This window comes from Micromys minutus (genome assembly GCF_963924665.1).
Source record: "Micromys minutus genome assembly, chromosome: 3".
Lineage (NCBI taxonomy): Eukaryota > Metazoa > Chordata > Mammalia > Rodentia > Muridae > Micromys > Micromys minutus.
The window spans coordinates 37,925,900-37,943,830 of record NC_137972.1 but is presented as its reverse complement, the minus strand read 5'-3'; the positions used below and the strand labels follow the sequence as shown (position 1 = coordinate 37,943,830).

The window sequence follows — 17,931 nt, the reverse complement described above, 5'->3', positions numbered from 1 at the left end:
TCATCTTGCATATTCTTAACACTTCCTGGCCTAACATATGTAGTTTGAGATACAATATTACTATAAAGAAGTAAGTAACCCTTTGTATTTTGTATTTGAAATAACACTTAAAAGTCCAGTAAGCCTCAACGAGCCTGGGGATTGAAAAAGCTGGAACTGAATCCTGACTACAAATGCAGTTCAAAAGCCAGGTGAAGTCAGAATATCTCTCTACTCCATGAATTACCATGAAAAATGGTTCTGAGAACACAGACCTACTTCCACCTTGTTAGAAAGATTATAAGGATATAGTGTGGGGAGGGGGCATCTGTCTAGGTACATGTGTGTGTGGAGAGAAGGGGAGGGAATGAAGGAGAGAGAGATTTACAGACAGGCGCACAGACAGATGACAAACGTATGGATAGATGGGTGTATGTATGTATATATGTATAGATATAGGTAGTGATAAAGCACTTACATACATATGCTTGAGAAAGCACTCTATCTAATTCATAGAGATGATACCTGTATCAAAATAATGCACAGCCCCTTTGACTTTGACTCTCAATAAAAGCACTATACAAGTTTACATGATTTCATTTAACCCAAAATACAGGGCTGGGCTCATGTATAAAGCTCAGTAGTAGACTGCTTGCTTAAGCATATATTGAGGCAATATATCTTCAGCATATCTCAGGTTATATGTTCAGCAACACAGAGACAGCAAACTAAAACTGAGTTCGCAATCTTCGTCCACATAGAGGGATAGAAGCTGTAAGGTCCAAATGAAGTTCCATTTCCCCAAACTCCAAAAGACAACCCAAAAATCCAGAAATGGGCTCAGCATGAATGTTAGGAGGATTCCTAGTGGTTACATAAAAGCCAGCATTCCTCAGGAACCTGTGAAGTCAGTTCCCCTCTATCAAATAGATTCATTTCCCTTATCACTGACAGAAGGGACAAAAGGCTATCTATGGCTCCTATTAACATATTAAAGCAGATGCTGGCTCCCAGGCTCCCTCAGGAGCATAAGTACCTGTAGCACATTTCAACATCCAGACTAGCAACCAGCCTTTCTCACCTCCTCCTCTAAGTTAACTCCTTCACTCTCCTTATAACCCGGATATTCATTCTATCTTCCTATCTCTATCTCTCCCTCCCTCCCTTTTCCTCTCTTTTCTTCCCTCCTCTCTCTGTTTCTGTCTCTGTCTGTCTTTCTCTTGTCTTTCTGTCTCTCTGTCTCTCTGTGTGTCTCTCTGTCTCTCTGTCTCTGTGTCTTCCTGCCTGTTTCTCTGTCTCTCTGTCCCTGTTCCTCTCCCTCTTTCCCTCCCCCCACATCTACAATAAACCTTTAACCATTCCATAGAACAATCATATCATCGGTTTTATACAGAGGCCAGACTGGGCTACATAAAGACCATATCTCAAACTAATGAACAAGACGCCATAAGCTCGCATGGAGGCTGCTTCTAGCTGAAAGAGATGGCTACTTTCTGCAATGATTCCTCTATTGGTTGGTCAGTAAGCAGGGAAAATGCCCACAAGTAGGAGTTGATTATATATAAGAAATTATAAAGAAAAATCTTGTAAGTCAGAATCTAACATATGCTAATCTGTTGACTACTGAGAATAATAAAATAGAACTCCACCCACAAATGTAGAACAAAAAGTAAGGTTTGATAAAGTATTGAGAATACCTGACTATTTAGGGCTCAATCATAAATGAGACATCTATCCCAACAGCCTCTGCCTCCCACACCAGAGGCTCAAGAAATATAGCAAGCAGAGACAGGAAGAATGTAGGAGCCAGAGGATGGGCAGATAGCAGTGAAACGCTCCGCTCCCTTTTGGATGTGACTCATGGACTCCCTGTAGATATAAGTTGCCTATACTAGACCAATAAGATCATTTAACATTCCAACAGGAAACACTAGCTGAATTCACTGGGTTACTGGTAAGAGTGCTCACAGGATGGGATGAGAATTCGGGATATCCAAGGGGAATGGAAGAGAGGAGTTTGAAATGAACATAGTCAAGATACACTATTTACATATATGAAACTGACAAAGAATAATAAAAAGGCATCCTATTAAAAATCCATGTAATCGACTTCAGAGTATGGTGTATGCCAAAGAGTAATGTGGCATGTTGGGTGACTGACTGAAATACTGAGAAAAGCCAACCACCCACTGAAGTTCCAGATATAAAGAGATGGTCAGGAGGCACACAGAGCAGACAAGTCTGATGGAGACAGTCTGGCCCTCAGTACAGTACTAAGCTGTCAGCCTACTCTCCATCTATACCAAGATAAGACAAAGCAGCCTCGAGCAAATGACCCAAGATCTAAGCCCAAATTCCACACAGAATCCAATGCCCCCTCCTGTCAGAGTTGTAGACACAACAAAGGGAGCCAGAAGTCAGAGGCTCCAGTTGTGCTTTTTCCCATGAGGCAGTTCAGGTTCAGAAAGGGGCAAGGAAGGCATAAAACACCTTCAAAAGGAAACTAAATACCTGGGTTCAGGGTCTAGCTTCTAGGCTAGGTATAGGTCTAAGCACCTATTAGAAAAACCACCCAATGCTGTGTGAATGATAAGGGTCTGTAGTCAGGATTCAGGATCTGCAGGCCAAGGACTGTGATGCTAACATTTACTACTAGCTCAGACCAAGTGCCCAGTAGTGCTGCTCAACAAACACAGGTAAATAACATGATCTGGCCTACTAAACAGAAGGTGTTTCTGAGAAGAACTGGAAAAAAGAAAACATTCCTAATCGGAGGTGCTGAGAAATACTAATTAGCTCTCATTTGCTGAGTGCACTGGCTGGGGCTCAGTGGGCTAGTCTATCTTTTTAAATACAAGAATACAATGTTGAAATTTTTGTTTGTTTTCTTTCACAGAGCAGGAAGCAGAATCAAGAATTTCATCCTCTTGCCCCAAAGCTACCATATCATCCAGTCATACCTGTGTGCAGACCTCCATTTAAATCACTTACAAGCTATCCTGCCAACTGCTAGAACATCAGCTGTACCATCTTCAATGGCTGTCTACTCTCCCAGACAACAGCAACGGCTGCCCATCTTGCCTGTTCCCTGAGAACCACTTGCTATACCCATAGTAGACAGGGTTTCCACTGCTGTGATAAAACACCGTGACCAAGAGCACCATGAGGAAGAAAGGGCTGTTTCACACTCTCAGGTCCTATTCATGACCAAGGGGAGTCAGGGCACAAACTCGGGAGGACTGAAGCAGAGGAGAGCTGTTCACTGGCTTGTCCCCATGGCTCACTCAGCCTGATTTCTTACACCCCCCAGGACCCCCTGCCCAGAGTGGTGCCAGCCCCCATGAGCTGGGCCCTGCCACATCAATCATCAATTAAAGACTTCTATCCCATCCACTGGCCTACAGGCCAATCTGATGGAGACATTTTCTCAACTGGAGTTTCTCTTTCCAGGAAATTCTAGCTTTTTGTCAAGCTGACAAAATCAACCAGGACAACAGATGAAGGACCAGTAAACCCAACAAGGGTGAGATGACTCACCTCTGGCCATGTAGCATTTTAAACACTGCAAATGGAAACACAGCTTCTGACCTCTCTATTCCATTATTTAACCACAGTTAACACTGAATACAACAGAAAACACAATACTGAGAACAAAGCACCCACTAGCAAACTCTGCTCTTTTCATTCAACATCGCTAGTCCTATCAAGTGCCATACATTATGAAAGACATAGCTCATAAAAGCCCTTTGATTGAGTAGATGGAAGTAAGGAACATAATTTGTAAGTCACTCTCTAAAACCCCTAACTGGTTAACCAGAATAAATCTATGTTCATTTCTAGTTCTCCTATAGGAGGTTATGGATACAAAGCCAAAAGAGGAAAGAGAGGAAACAAGTAAGTTCACACACAAGGGAGAGCTAAGGTACTGTGTTTCAGGGGTGAGTGAGGGTAAGCTGAAGACAAGGGCTCCAGGCACCAAATGAACTGTAAACCACATGTGTGGTTGTGGTAGGGGGACCTGTGCTCCTCCTAAGTTCAAAAGGCCCAGGCCTGCCACTCTTATCCCACTGATCCAGCAGAGTGATGCGCTGCTATCATCTGAAGGACCTCGTCTAGAGATGTCATCACAGCTCCCACAGTCAAGAACAAACAGTTCATCCAGGCTCCAACACATACCCAGGAAATCTTGTCACAGTGGACCTTGGTTTGCTTAGCATCCAATGCTCCAAAGAACCTTCTTGACAGCAAGGCCTGTCTACTGTATCCCTGTGTCAACCCCCACAGCAGGGACAGCTCCACTGCCCAGTGAGAACTCTGTCAGTGTGGGTGACTCTAGTGCTCCAGAGCTTTCACTATGTCTCTCTCTGTTCGTATCCTCTCCACTCACAACAGCCAGCTCTACTGGAAAGGAAACCTGCTACAAGCTGAACACCTCTATCCAAAGCTGCCTTTAGATATTTTTTCCAACAGCAGTATACAAATTTGTTTAAAATACTATTTAAAGTCACCGTCAGGCTACCATGTAAGCTATGTATGATATGGGTTCATTTCATATGCACATTTGGATTTCACCCTTGAGACAGTACAAACTGTACATGGAAATTTCCCAATGTCCAAAATGTAAATACTTCAAGTTCCAAGCAATTCCGTGCACATCTCTGTATGTGCTCTGGACATTCTCCCCAGTGATGTGGGTCAGAAGAAGGCAACTGAATTGCCCTGAATTTGTAAGTTACATCAGACATTATGAAGAAAAGAGAAGACTACGGGACCTTCAGGAGCTTTCGGGTCAGGAGAGAGAAGAAGAACCAGAGAGTTACTATTCTCAGAAAGTTTTTGGCTGGACACAGCACCTTTAAACAGAAGACTCCATAAAGTAACTTTCTGCCTCAGGTGTTGGAGAGTTCCTGCTGGCCAGGAGTTCCTTCAACTTTCAGGGTTATCAGTGAGTCCTAGATGGCTGAATTTCATAAGAAGGCAGGGAGAACACTGTTTAGCGTCCCTCCCTGCTCAGGAAGTTGCAACAGGAACTTCTGAGAAAGTACTTTTATGAAGTGGAAGCAACATTTATTATGAAGATGGAAACAAATGTCATCTTAGCACTAGAACCGGGGGTCACCCTTTCACTTAGGAACGCACACCCACCCCCATAACACCTTTGCAAATGTAGTTAAAGGTGCCAGATATTGGAACTGTAGACATGCACACTGACTTCTGTGCCTCAGTGGTTCTTTTGTGCTGTATGAAAAGTTCCACCCAGCGAAACCACAAACAGCAGTGGATACCCACAAGCACTTCCTCCAGAAAGATTTCCAGCTTCTACTAGGACAAAGTTAAAATTATATTTTTATTTCATATTTTGAGATTATAATTTAATTACAGTATTTCTTTCTTCCTTTCCATCCCTCCAAACCCATCCATATGTCGTTCCATATTTTTTGAAAGTCGAGAGCAGCCAACAGTCCAACCACCTTGCTTTGCCCTTGGTACTCATTAGGCACATCTGCAGATCTGCAGTCACGTTAGTTGTTAATGACTGAGAACAACACTTTTTCACTCTGAGCTCTCACACCTTGGAGTATCCCCATGAAAGACACATGAACAAAAGTCTTCTAGCAGGTACAAATTTCAAAGCAACTTCCTGTTTCTAGTATAGACCAGGCACTGAGTACATAATTGATGAATGAACATGCCTATGAAGTCATCATAGAGACAGAGAAGGACAGACAGACAGTCAGTAGCACATGGTTTTGTTCTACGTGGACTACAAAGGGGTTTATGGAAGAGAAGCAATCAAGCATAGCATTGAAGACTTACAAAGTAAGAAGAACCAAGCCATAGTGAAGAAGTATCTGGGCAGACGTGGTGTGTCAGCAAAGTGACCATTCGTGTTGCTCTCAGACCAGGAGCCTGGTGTGTGTTCCAGTTTACTTACTGGGCCATGTGCAGTTAGGTAAGGGTTCAGAGAGAAGTCCTTAGAAACAAGCAAAGAAGGAACATTTCATGCCACAGAAGGGGGAATGGATGAGCTCATAGCCTCCCTCATCAATTCCCTAACACATCAAAACAGGCCAGAGAAAAGGCATGCACTTCCCAACTGTCAGGAGCAATCTAGTACAATATATGGTCAAACCCCATGTTGAGAGAAAGCAGTCAGATGTCTAGGTAAGCCTTGGCAGGCTAAGGGAGAGCCTGTTTAGATACAACTGTGTACCACTTAGAATCAGAAAGGTACTATAAATCATACTATCCCATCATGCCATCAACGGCATATCAGTATGGTACCTAGTAGCCATGGAGACTCAGTAAGCATAGGAAATCAGAACATTAAATAGTCTTTTACCTTGTTCTATCTCTACATTTTTTTAATGTACCATATATTGTCACAGATAATATGGGGCCCAGATGAGAAAGAAAAAAATATATAAAACTTTAACTTTTATATTTTATGTTGTTATACATCACAGCAAATGGCCACATTCTAGATTGTCTGCTGCTTATAAGAGTGCTCTGCAAGTACCTACAGAGGACTGACAGATGAACAGATGCAAAAAAAAAAAAAAAAAAAAAAAGGAAAGCAAACTGAAGTGATCCTCATGGCTCATGGCCAAATACCTCATTTTCTCTTAGAACTTTGTGTACAAAGCCTGCCAGGCTGTTTCTACAGGATGCTTTGCTGTAGATGACAGCCCAATAAAATAAAAACTAATGATTAACTTTTGCTACCTAGAAGCTTCTCAATAAGAAAAAGATATTTCCTGAATAACCTGTACATAGGGAAAGCTGACTTTTCCCAAGCTCTCCAAAGCAGTTTCAGAAACTATTTGCTATAAGCTAGCCCTGGGGCTAGCACGAGCACAAGGCACTAAAGAGGTCAGGTTCTGGGCTAAAATGGTGCATAGGCACTCAGGGTCAAAGCTCTCCATGAAGATGTCTATTCTAACCTTGTTTTTGATCACCTGGGATTTGGACCGTGACTGGAGTCTTCTAGGTCTGTCTCTGGCACGGGCATTAGTGTGGGATTAAAGGTTATACTCCCGGTTCTGTGCCAAACACTAATGATACACAAGCCATTAGGGAAGAAAGGCAAACAAGTTAGGCCCTCACTGAAAAATAGGAGTTGGTCAAGCCAGGCGAGCCTCTACAGCTGCAAGAACTGCAGAGCCCAAATCCCAGAAAGATGTCCCTAGGGATTGGCTGATCCAAACGGCAGCAGATGCTGAACAACTACCAATCTACCCGGAGCCTAAGAGAATAAAACCTGGAGTTCAGAGCCCTCCAGGGAGTCTCAACGGTAAATCTCTCGTCTCTCGGTCGGTTCCTTGAGGAACCAGGGTGAACTGGCAATGGGCTTGGGAGGGACTGACGCTCGGCATCCGACGCTTCAGTTTCTAACTGGTTAGGCCAATATGACACAAAGACAAGGGCAGAGTCTAGGGAAAGACTGCACCAGCTAGAACTCAAAAAATCACCTCAGTTTCCCACAAGAGATGTCAGTCAGAAATAACTATGTTCATATGAAAACAAGCTGTGACCAAACAAGACAGGCAGACATTTCTTAACAGGCGTGTGCGGCCGAGCGTGGAGCTGAGACAGATGCTCGTCCCTCTTCAGAGGGCAGGGGCCTGAGTCCCAGCACTCACACAGCAGCGTCCAACAGTCTCTAACTCCAGTTCCAGGGGATCTGATGCCCTCTTCTGACCTCCTTGTGCACACACACTTAGTGCACACACATACATGCAGGCAAAGTACTTGTTCATATGAAATAAGAGTAACAAAAATAGTTTCAATGACTGAAAAACAGAAGAATAGCACTAAACACTAACCAGAACAGCTGAAGTGTCAAACACTGACACCAAGTGATAAAAATGTTTGTTCTTTTATCCTCTTTCTTTGACTAAAAAGAGATAAAAGCAGCTACATAGGTTCCAATTATTATATTTCTTTCTGTATTTCTCTGGGCTTATGTAAAATTTCATAGTTAAAATTTTTTAAAGGAACTGAAAGTTGTGTCTGAAGAAGAAATTAGCAAAGGCTAAACCATTTTTGGGTTTCAGAGTCATATTTCTTTCTTTATTTTGCAGACAGTAAGAAGCCATTCAGGTCCAGGTATACTGGGCCAGCCTGGGCTATATAGTGAGCTCTAAGCCAGACTATGCTATGTAATAAGATTACATCTCAAGAGAGATGGGGTAAGGGGGAGGGAGAAGCATGGAGAGAGAGGGAGAGAGGGAAGAAGAGAGAGAAAGAATATGCGTGAATCTGAGTCGAAAAGTAGCAGTATTAGATCTGGTCTGCACAAAGACCATTCGAGATGCAAGGCAGCAGATAGTGAAGGCAAGGAGTTCCCGTGGAGACTGATGACAGACTGATGCTGCGCAGAGAGACATAAAGATCCGTGATGGCACCAATGATCTGGGGTTTAGTTCTCAAACTGACTGAACTACAACCCCATCAAATCAGAAAGCAAATGAGACCACATGACAAAGACTAGAACAAACGGGACAAGAGTGACATCAGGAAATAGCCTGCAACAGCTAAAAAGAAAAATGTGAATTCTTCTAGAGATCCTTAGGAGAAAGTCAGGCCATTACAGGAGTGAAAGCTAATGAGCCCTGAGCTCCACACCAGATGCTCAGATAGATACATTCACAACTTGCCAAGATTGTGGAGCCTTGCACAGCCCCTTCCAAGCATGCAGATGCTTTAATCTGACAGGGAAAATCTATTTCTGCCTCTGACAGCAAACGCCAAGTCACGTCTTGCCAGTGGGGAGAAGGGGCTGCTCCAAGCACAGACTCGGCATGTCTGCACAATCTTATACTCATTTGGAGACACGGGCTATTTGACCACTACATCCGCAGGTAGAGTTTCAGAAGAATTCATCTATTTCATCTGCACTCCCCAAAAGGTAGATATACATCTTTGGATTATTCATGAACAGCCCACATATTTTTTCTATGAAAACAAATTAAGCATATCAAACAGAAACTTCTCCGAACAGTCTGAAAAGAGCCTGAGGCATGGAGTCCAATGAGTTTTTCAATAACTCTAACCTGGCTAACCTCTAAATAAGCAACTAAAGAATTAATGTTCTTTATCGCTGTCTTCTGTGCACTGCAAAAGGTTAAGCATAGAGTTTCACCAGTCGGGCTGGTTTCAATATTGTTCCTCAATCAGCTTGATGAATACCCATTTCCAGCGTATTCAGAGACAACAAATATTCAAAGATGTTCTTTGTAAAGGAGGCACTGTCCAAACACATGATTGTACCAAAAGGTTTATGTATGGTACTGAAGAGCATGGATTTAGAAGAAGGGAACTTGTCAATGAAGGGGATGGGAACTCCAACAGAGAAAACTAACCTGGACTTCTTCTGAAACAGTGAGCCACCAACCAAAGAACACCCTGGCTGGAACAAGGCTCCGGGCACATATGTAACACACAGCTCAGTCTCCATGTGAGCCCCTCAACTACTGGAGCAGAGGTTTCTCTAAAGCTGTAGCCTGACTGTGGTATCTATTTCCTAAGGGTTGCCTTGTCTGGTTTTAGTGGGAGAGAATGTGCCTGCTCTAACAGAGACGTGATGCACCAGGGTGGGGGGATCCCCAGGGGGAGGCCCACACTCTCAAAGGCGAAGGGGAAGGAAGATGGGGAAGGGTCTCCGTGAAGGGAGACTAAGAAGAGGCAGCATTTGGGATGTAAATAAATAAATATTTTAAAAGACCGGGTAAGTAAAACTCAGAGGGACCAGGTCATCTTCTTTTCTGAGGAATTGGTCCATTTTCCAGCCATATGATCAGGCTCATAAACAACCACTAAGTGGCCCAAGTTCCCACTCAACAGGTACATACATACCCATTCTCATTTTCTCCAAACTACACTGCCGGATCAAAGTCTGAACCCATCACAACCTGTTGCGGACAACCTAGGCAGGAGTTTCATGAAAAGTACCGTCTAGTGTACCTTAACAGTCAATGTTAAAACATTAATGAATTTTGCAGCCATAATTTGCAGCAAACCATACTTTGCTGAAATTTATGAGACGAAGCATAGGTAAATGCCCCAGAATAGTTCCATTACCACAATCCAGTGGCACATAAGACATTTTTGTAAAGGGTTATAAAGCTAAAACAAGAGACATGCACATGGCATTCCTTTAGGGAAATGTAAGGTTACTGTTAAGGCAAATGCATGAAATCCTTGCTGTTGTCTGCTTAGAGGATAAGTGTCACCCCATCAAGATACAAGCCTATTCTACCAGATACTCACTGGGTTGAGCGTTTCCTCAACAGAATGATGAACGGTCCACCAGTCTGAGGTCCACTCCCATGCGTTCCCCACTATGTTGTATAAGCCATAGCCATTGGGAGGAAAGGCATCAACCTAAAACAAAGGAAACAACACTGACCTTGCTATAAAATCTCTCTGGTACATGAATGAACCAAGACACATTTATTTCAGAATATGAATACCAATTTTTATGCTCACCTACCAAAAAGCAGTCTGGAAAACTAAATATAAAACTCTTGGCCCCATCTGTTTGTTCCTTACTTTAAGCATTCAATGGGAATTTATAAACATAAGGGGTGTCTATTAAATGGCCTGGGACTGGTGAGGTTATTTTTAATAGAAATAATAGCAACTGACACTCACTATAAGCACCAAGGCTTTGCTAGTATGGGAGAGAGGGTGTGTGTATGAGTAAGTGGGGCTATACAGACAGTATTTAAACCTTCAAAAATCATTAACACAAATGTTCTAGTGGTAGCAATTAAAATTTTGTCATTAAAAAGAAGCTTTTCCAGACAAAGTGTCTTTCAGCACCATAGAGCCCACATTAGCTCTGCCCTCTCCACAAGCTCCAACTAGTTAACCACTTTTCTCTTTGATCTTCAGTCACTGTCATTAAATAAGGGAAATGTTAGCTCATTAACTCATTTGCTTCGAACAGCAGGTCTCTGGAATGCAGCAGTGTGCCATAAATGATCCATCCATCCAGGAATCGTGGCACCACTCAAAGGCAGGTCAGACAGTACTGATAGCACCCACAGGCATGAAGCAAGGTACAGCTTACGTAAGACAGAGGGCAAGAGGAGAAAACGGACTCAACAACAGGAAATTCAGGTCACTGGCCAGTTTCATGACTTAAAATTTTTTCCAACCAGGATTGGGGGTTTAGCTCAGTGAAGGAGTTTGTGAGGCAAGGTCCAAGGTTTGGTCCCCACAATAGGCAGGGAAGAGGGGGATATCATAAGAAGACAAAGTTACAAATATAAAAACAAAAAAAAACCTTAGGGGGGAATTCTTTTAGCCTTCTTTCAATAGACGGTTTTTTATAAAATGTTTGTGATTAAAAAGGTCGTTATCTTCGGAGATTTTTTTTTCCTTTTCATAATTCATACTTTTCCACACTAAAGAAGTTAGACTGTAAGAATGAATAAAGTAACATTCATGTCTAAGTGGCTTCAGATGGTTTTACATCTATCCATGAATACGGAAGCATCTGCTGGTTGGGCAATTCAGTGCATTTTCATCCAAGTTAGGAAGCCACACTGAAAAGCAGTTCATGGATATGAGCTGGAAAGTCAAAACCCCCACCATGCTGCTCCCATAATGAATGTTCACCATGGAAACAGCCTTGGCTCATTCAGAAATGCCATGTGCGGCTAGTACGGGCAGGGAGAGGCTCAGTGGCAAATGAGTTCTTAACGAGTTTAAGGAAGAAAAAGGAGAATTCCTCAAACTACGATTCAGCTCTAAAGAGCTGGGCATGACAGGGGTGCAGGCAACCCCGCCATTTTGGAGGTGGAGGCAGGAGGATCAAGATTGCCCTGGGCTGTGTGGTGAGTCTGAGGCCACATCAGACACTCACACTCACTCTCCTCTCTTCATGCAGCTCTACAAAGCAGAATGGGACAAAGGAAGTATGAGGATAGGAACGGCCACATAAATTCCAAGGGACAAACTCCAGTAGGACGACCTAAGTATGACCTGAAATAGGGCTCTGCGATCCAAATATGAGAGACAAGAGGGAGGAGAGGCCACAGCATAAACTATTTAAAACATGGAGGTGACAGAAGGAGCCCCCTGGACTAAGCTGGAAGGGATGAGGAAAAGAAGACATGCGTAGGCTGTGGGGAGAGAAACTGAAACACATCCTAGGGGGGCAGAGTCATCTCCAGTCTTCCGGAAGGTACGGACAGGTGCTCGTAAGAATCTGAGACAACATTCGTAGGTACTATTAGTCCTCACCTGGGAAGTAACAGTGCCTATCTGAAGGCTTACCCTTCCCCTATAAATAAGAGAGTATTTGAAGTAAAATCTGGAGGTTAGCATCCTCTTCATTACTAGCTTATTAGGTGTGAGTACGTCAGTATGGAAAATGAAATTCTCACTGCTCAAAGTCATATGAATCACACACTAACTAACAAAAGCTTCCTCTGAGGAACCTCAGATGAAAACAAGTGGAAAAGACAAGTCCTTCTTGAATTGCTAATTTTCAGGCACATGAGCTGCTAAGCATTAAAACCAAAAATGAATTAGTGATGGTGTAACAGTAGTTAGCAAAATATCCATCCAGCTCCTTAGGCTCACAGTGCTCAATACTCAGTGTCTCAAGGTGTTTGATGTTAGCCTGACCCCACTTAAATATAAAAACAAACAGTAAGTTCAATTCCTGTCCTCAACTTCTGAGAGCACGGTAACAACGTGGTGGTTTATATTAGACACAGATTCACGTGTTTGAGTGTTTTGCCATACGGAATGGCATTATTAAGGAATATGGCCTTATTACAGGAGGTGTGACAATGTTGGAAGAAGTGTGTCACTGTATAGGTGGACACTGAGGTCTCCCATAGACAGGCTTCAACCAGTGCAGAAGATATTCTCTTCCTGTCTGCCTTTAGCTCAAGATATAGAATTCTTCGCTCCTCAGTACCATGTCTGCCTGGATTTTGTCACACCTGCCGCCATGAAAATAATGAACTGTAAGAAACTATGAGCCAGCTACAATTAAATTTTGTCCTTTATAAGAGATGCCTTGGATTAATATACTGAAAATGGCCATCTTGCTGAAAGTAATCTACAGATTCAATGCAATCCCCACCAAAATTCCAACTCAATCCTTTATAAAGTTAGAAAGAGCAATTTGCAAATTCATTTGGAATAACAAAAAACCCAGGATAGCAAAAACTACTCTCAGCAATAAGAGAACTTCTGGGGAAATCACCATCCCAGACCACAAAATGCATTACAAATCAATCATGATAAAAACTGCATGATACAGAGACAGAAAGGTAGGAATAGAACTGAAGACCCAAAAGTGAACCCACACACCTATGGTCACTTGATCTTTAACAAAGGAGATAAATACACCCAATGGAAAAAATACAGCATCTTCAACAACTGGTGTTGGTTCAACAGGCAGTCAGCATGTAGAAGAATGCAAATCAATCCCTTCTTATCTCCTTATACAAAGCTCAAGTTCAAGTGGATCAAAGACCTCCACATAAAACCAGGTACACTCAAACTAATAGAAGAAAAAGTGGGAAAGACCTTAGAACACATAGGCACAGGGGAAAATTTCCTGAACAGAACATCAATGGCTTATACTCTAAAATCAAGAATCAACAAATGGGACCTCATGAAATTGTAAAGCTTCTATAAGGCAAAGAACACTGTCAAGAAGACAAAACAGCAACAAACAGGCTGGGAAAAGATCTTTACCAATCCTGCATCCAATAGAGGGCTAATATCCAATATATACAAAGAACTCAAAAAGTTAGACTCCAGAGAAACAAATAATCCCATTAAAAATTATGGTACAGAGATAAACAAAAAATTCTCAACTGAGGAATACCGAATGACTGAGAAGCACCTAAAGAAATGTTCAACATCCCTAGTCATCAGGGAAATACAAATCAAAACAACCCTAAGATTCCAACTCATACCAGTCAAAATAGATAAAATCAAAAAACTCAGGTGACAGCAGATGTTGGCAAGAATGTGAAGAAAGAGGAACACTCCTCCACTGTTGGTGAAGCTGTAAACTGACACAACCCCTCTGGAAATCACTCTGGTGGTTCCTCAGAAAATTGAACATAGTACTACTTGAAAACCCAGCTATACCACTCGTGGGCATATACCCAAGAGATGTTCCAACATATAACAAGGAAACATACATGCTCCACTATGTTTATAGCAGCCTTATAATAGCCAGAAGCTGGAAAGAACCCAGATGTCTTTCAACAGAGGAATAAATACAGAAAATGTGTACACTTATACAATAGGTACTACTTAGCTTTTAAAAACAATGACTTCATGAAATTCATAGGCAAATGGATGGAACTGGAAGCTATCACCCTGAGTGAGGTAACCCAGTCACAATAGAACACACATGGGTATGCACTCACTGATAAGTGGATACTACTAGCCCAAAGGCTCTGAATACCCAAGAAGCTATTCATAGACCACATGAAGCTCAAGAAGATGGAACACCAAAATGTAGATGCTTCTGTCCTTCTTAGAAGGGAGAACAAAATACTCAAGGGAGGAAATACGGAGACAAAGAGTGAAGCAGGGACTGAAGAAAAGGTCATCCAGAGACTGCCTCACCTGGGGATCCATCCCATATGCAGCCTCCAAACCCAAGCACTATTACTGATACCAAGAAGTGCTTGCTGACAGGAGCATGATATGGATGTTTTCTGAGAGGCTTTCCTAGAGCCTTATATATACAGGTGAGGATGCTTACAGCTACCCATTGTACTGGGCACAAGGACCCCAGTGGAGAAGCTAGAGAAAGGACTGAAGAAGCTGAAGGGGTTAACATAACAATAATATCAACCAACCAACCCCCCACACACACACACACATACCCCGAGCTCCCAAGGACTAAAACACCAGCCAATGAGTGCACATGGAGGGTACAGCCACATATGTAGCAGAGGGTGGCATTGTCTGGCATCAATAAGAGAAACCCTTGGTCCTGTGAAGGCTCATTTCCCCAGTGTAGGGGAATGCCAAGGTGATGAGGTGGGAGTGGGTGCTCGAGTGTCTTAGTCAGGGTTTCTATTCCTGTATAAAGCATCATGACCAAGAAGCAAGTTGGGGAGAAAAAGGTTTATTCAGTTTTCACTTCCACATTGCTGTTTATCACCAAAGTCAGGAAGCAGGAGATGAGCAGAGGCCATGGAGGGATGTCACTTACAGGCTTGCTTCCCTTGGCTTGCTCAGCCTGCTTTCTTATAGAACCCAGGACTGACCAGCCCAGGGATGGCACCACCCACAATGGGCTGGGCCCTCCCCCCTTGATCACTAGTTGCAAAAATGCCTCAGAGCTGGATCTCATGGAGGCACCCCCTCAACTGAGACTCCTTTCTCTATGATAATTCCAGCCTGTGTAAAGTTGACACAAAACCAGCCAGTACAATGAGAATGGGAGCATCTTCATAGAAGCAGGGGGAGAGAGGACATGGGAGAGCGGGGGAGGGGATAACATTTGAAAAGTACATACATAAAATATTCAATAAAAAAGAAAACATTTTAAAAATAACAACTTCTTAAGAAAATGAAGAGGAAGAAACAGAGGAGGAGGAGGAGAAATAAGAAAAGAGCTGCCTTTGTCATAGTGTCTTTTTATCACAGCAAAGTAAACCCTAACTAAGACAATATAAAGGACAGTTTGGGTCCTTAAAGACACCTAACATAGATGTGACCCACCTGAAGCTTTCCTTAACTTGGATGAAGTCTAGTTTCAGAATAAGTTCCTTCAAAGCTGCTGGTAACTGTAACCATTTTAACTAGGTAACTGGGGGCAATGTCTTTATTTAAGTTCTGCAGACACCTGCTGACCTCTTTGTCAAACAGTAATGCCAAACAAAGGAAGGTCAGAGCAGGGGTTTGTGTAGCTTAGTGCTAGAGTGATCCTAGGTTCAATCCCCAGAACCACTATAAAGGTAATAAAATAAACATCTGCCAAGAGTGCTTATCTCATATTGCTCACTGTCTGTCCGTCCCTCCCTCCCTCCCTCCCTCCTTCCCTCCCTCCCTCCCTCCCTCCCTCCTTACCTCCCTCCCTCCCTCCCTCCCTCCCTCCCTCCCTCCCTCTCTCTCTCTCTCTCTCTCTCTGTGTGTGTGTGTGTGTGTGTGTATGCGTGCTCGAGTGCGTGCGCATGAGGGCTCATGTACCAAAATGCATGTGTACACGTCAGAAGACAGCTAATGAAAGTCTATCTTCTAACAGGGATCTAACCTAACTTAGATCATGATGCTAGGTGGCAAACATCTCTACATACTGAGCATCCGACTGGCCCAGTCAACCAAGGCCTTTCCTGGAGTTCGACGCACGCTCACGTCAGGCACCACCACTGACATTTTGCTCTAGCTGGGCAAGAGGATCCCTACAAGTCCTCACTCCTTGCCCTACTCCTACCAAAAGGCTTGGCCTGTTTGTTATCCATTTAAAACATTAAGAAAGGTAGAAATCACTGCCTCCTAAGACTTCAAATGCTTTACAAATAAAACTATGTCTGAGAGAGGAGCAGCTATCCTGAAGGAAACTGAGGAGGAACCAGCTACCAGATGGCTTGATTTGCCTTTTCTGCCTCACTGAATAATGCATCATCTCCCATCAGTTTGTGTTGGCTTAACATATATGTAACTCACATACATGGAATTGGGTACAAACACGGATGCATCATGTGCTTATAGAAGACTAAGTATCCTCAAGCAACTTGTTTTTTAACTAACTTCTGCTCCCAATGCTGCAGTGCCAACAACAGCCCAATTGAGTTTCAGCTTCTTGTAGATCAGGGGCCTCTTCACGCTTTCTTTCCCCAGAATTTCTTGGTCTTTTACTCTCATTCATTTAATTTTCAAGTTGAAATTTTCTAACCATTTGGTCATATTCCAAATAACATATCTGTGTCAAATGTATAAATACACACTGCAAGAAAATGTTCTCAAGTAAAATAATGCAAATTTTAAAAAGACAAAGGAGGAAGAGGGAGGGAGGGAGGGAGGGGGAAATCACTTACTTTCTAACAAACCCAGGCAGTTACAGCCTATTTCTAGATCACAAAACCTTTCCTCATTGTGTTAAGAGAAAATAGAAAATATTTTTTCTGGTCTAAAAAATGGTATGCCTTCAGAACTCCTGCTGACACTTAGTCCTCAGTTCAACACAACTAAGAGGAGGTGACTAAGGAATGATTGATACCATGAGTCCTTTTATAAACAGGCTCAAGGTGGAAGGGATTGTGCTGTTACTCTTCTGGCTCTGGCCATAGGAGAATACACACTTCTAGTCCCTTCAAAGAAAACACAAATGCCAATCTTACTAAGGTTATATCTTGGACTTTCTAGTTTCCAGATCTGAGAGACGTGTCCCTTTCTACCAATGACCAAGTCTATGGCATTTTTGTTACAGCAGCACAAAATGAACTGGGGTGATTTAAACATAGCTTCATTAATGTAGTGTTGGTAACGGCTCCAAGAGAGAAGAACTATGTCAATAAAAGGAAACATACCTTGGGCACTACTGAACACAATGTAGTCAAGCAAAGTTTCCTAGGTTTGGAGCATCTCAGTGGGAGAACATGTGCTTAGCCATAGGCAGGGCACCAGGCTGATTCCTGGTGAAGGAGGCTGGAGAGACTTTCCTAACCTCGAGCCATTGATTGGTGCTGGGAATCTGTTGGTGTTTTGGTTTTTGGTTTTGTTTGTTTTTTAATCAGAGATGCTCAGTATGAATGTACAAGATGTCCACTGTAGTACTCTTAAAGTAAAAAATAATCCAAATCTACAACATTCACAGGCAAATTAGGACTTATTTCTACAGCAGGTTATCCAGCCAGTGAAAGGCAATGTGATCACGATCTGTGAATGACAGATAAGATGCTCCTTCAGTAAAGGGGAAGCAGTGGGGATTTCAGATCTTTCGTCCAGAAG

The 17,931-nt window shown here is 42.7% G+C and overlaps 1 protein-coding gene across 2 annotated transcripts in view; it reads right to left on the bottom strand.

The window, feature by feature from the left end:
* SUMF1 (sulfatase modifying factor 1) overlaps positions 1–17,931 on the bottom strand; it is a gene marked incomplete at its 5' end in the record, with an annotated part of 80,805 nt that overhangs the window by 22,650 nt on the left and 40,224 nt on the right. For both annotated transcript variants that reach the window (XM_080914699.1, XM_080914698.1), the window contains one exon: positions 10,252–10,365. In XM_080914699.1, coding sequence (XP_080770825.1) covers positions 10,252–10,365 — 114 coding nt within the window. The remainder of the gene's footprint in view (positions 1–10,251; positions 10,366–17,931) is intronic.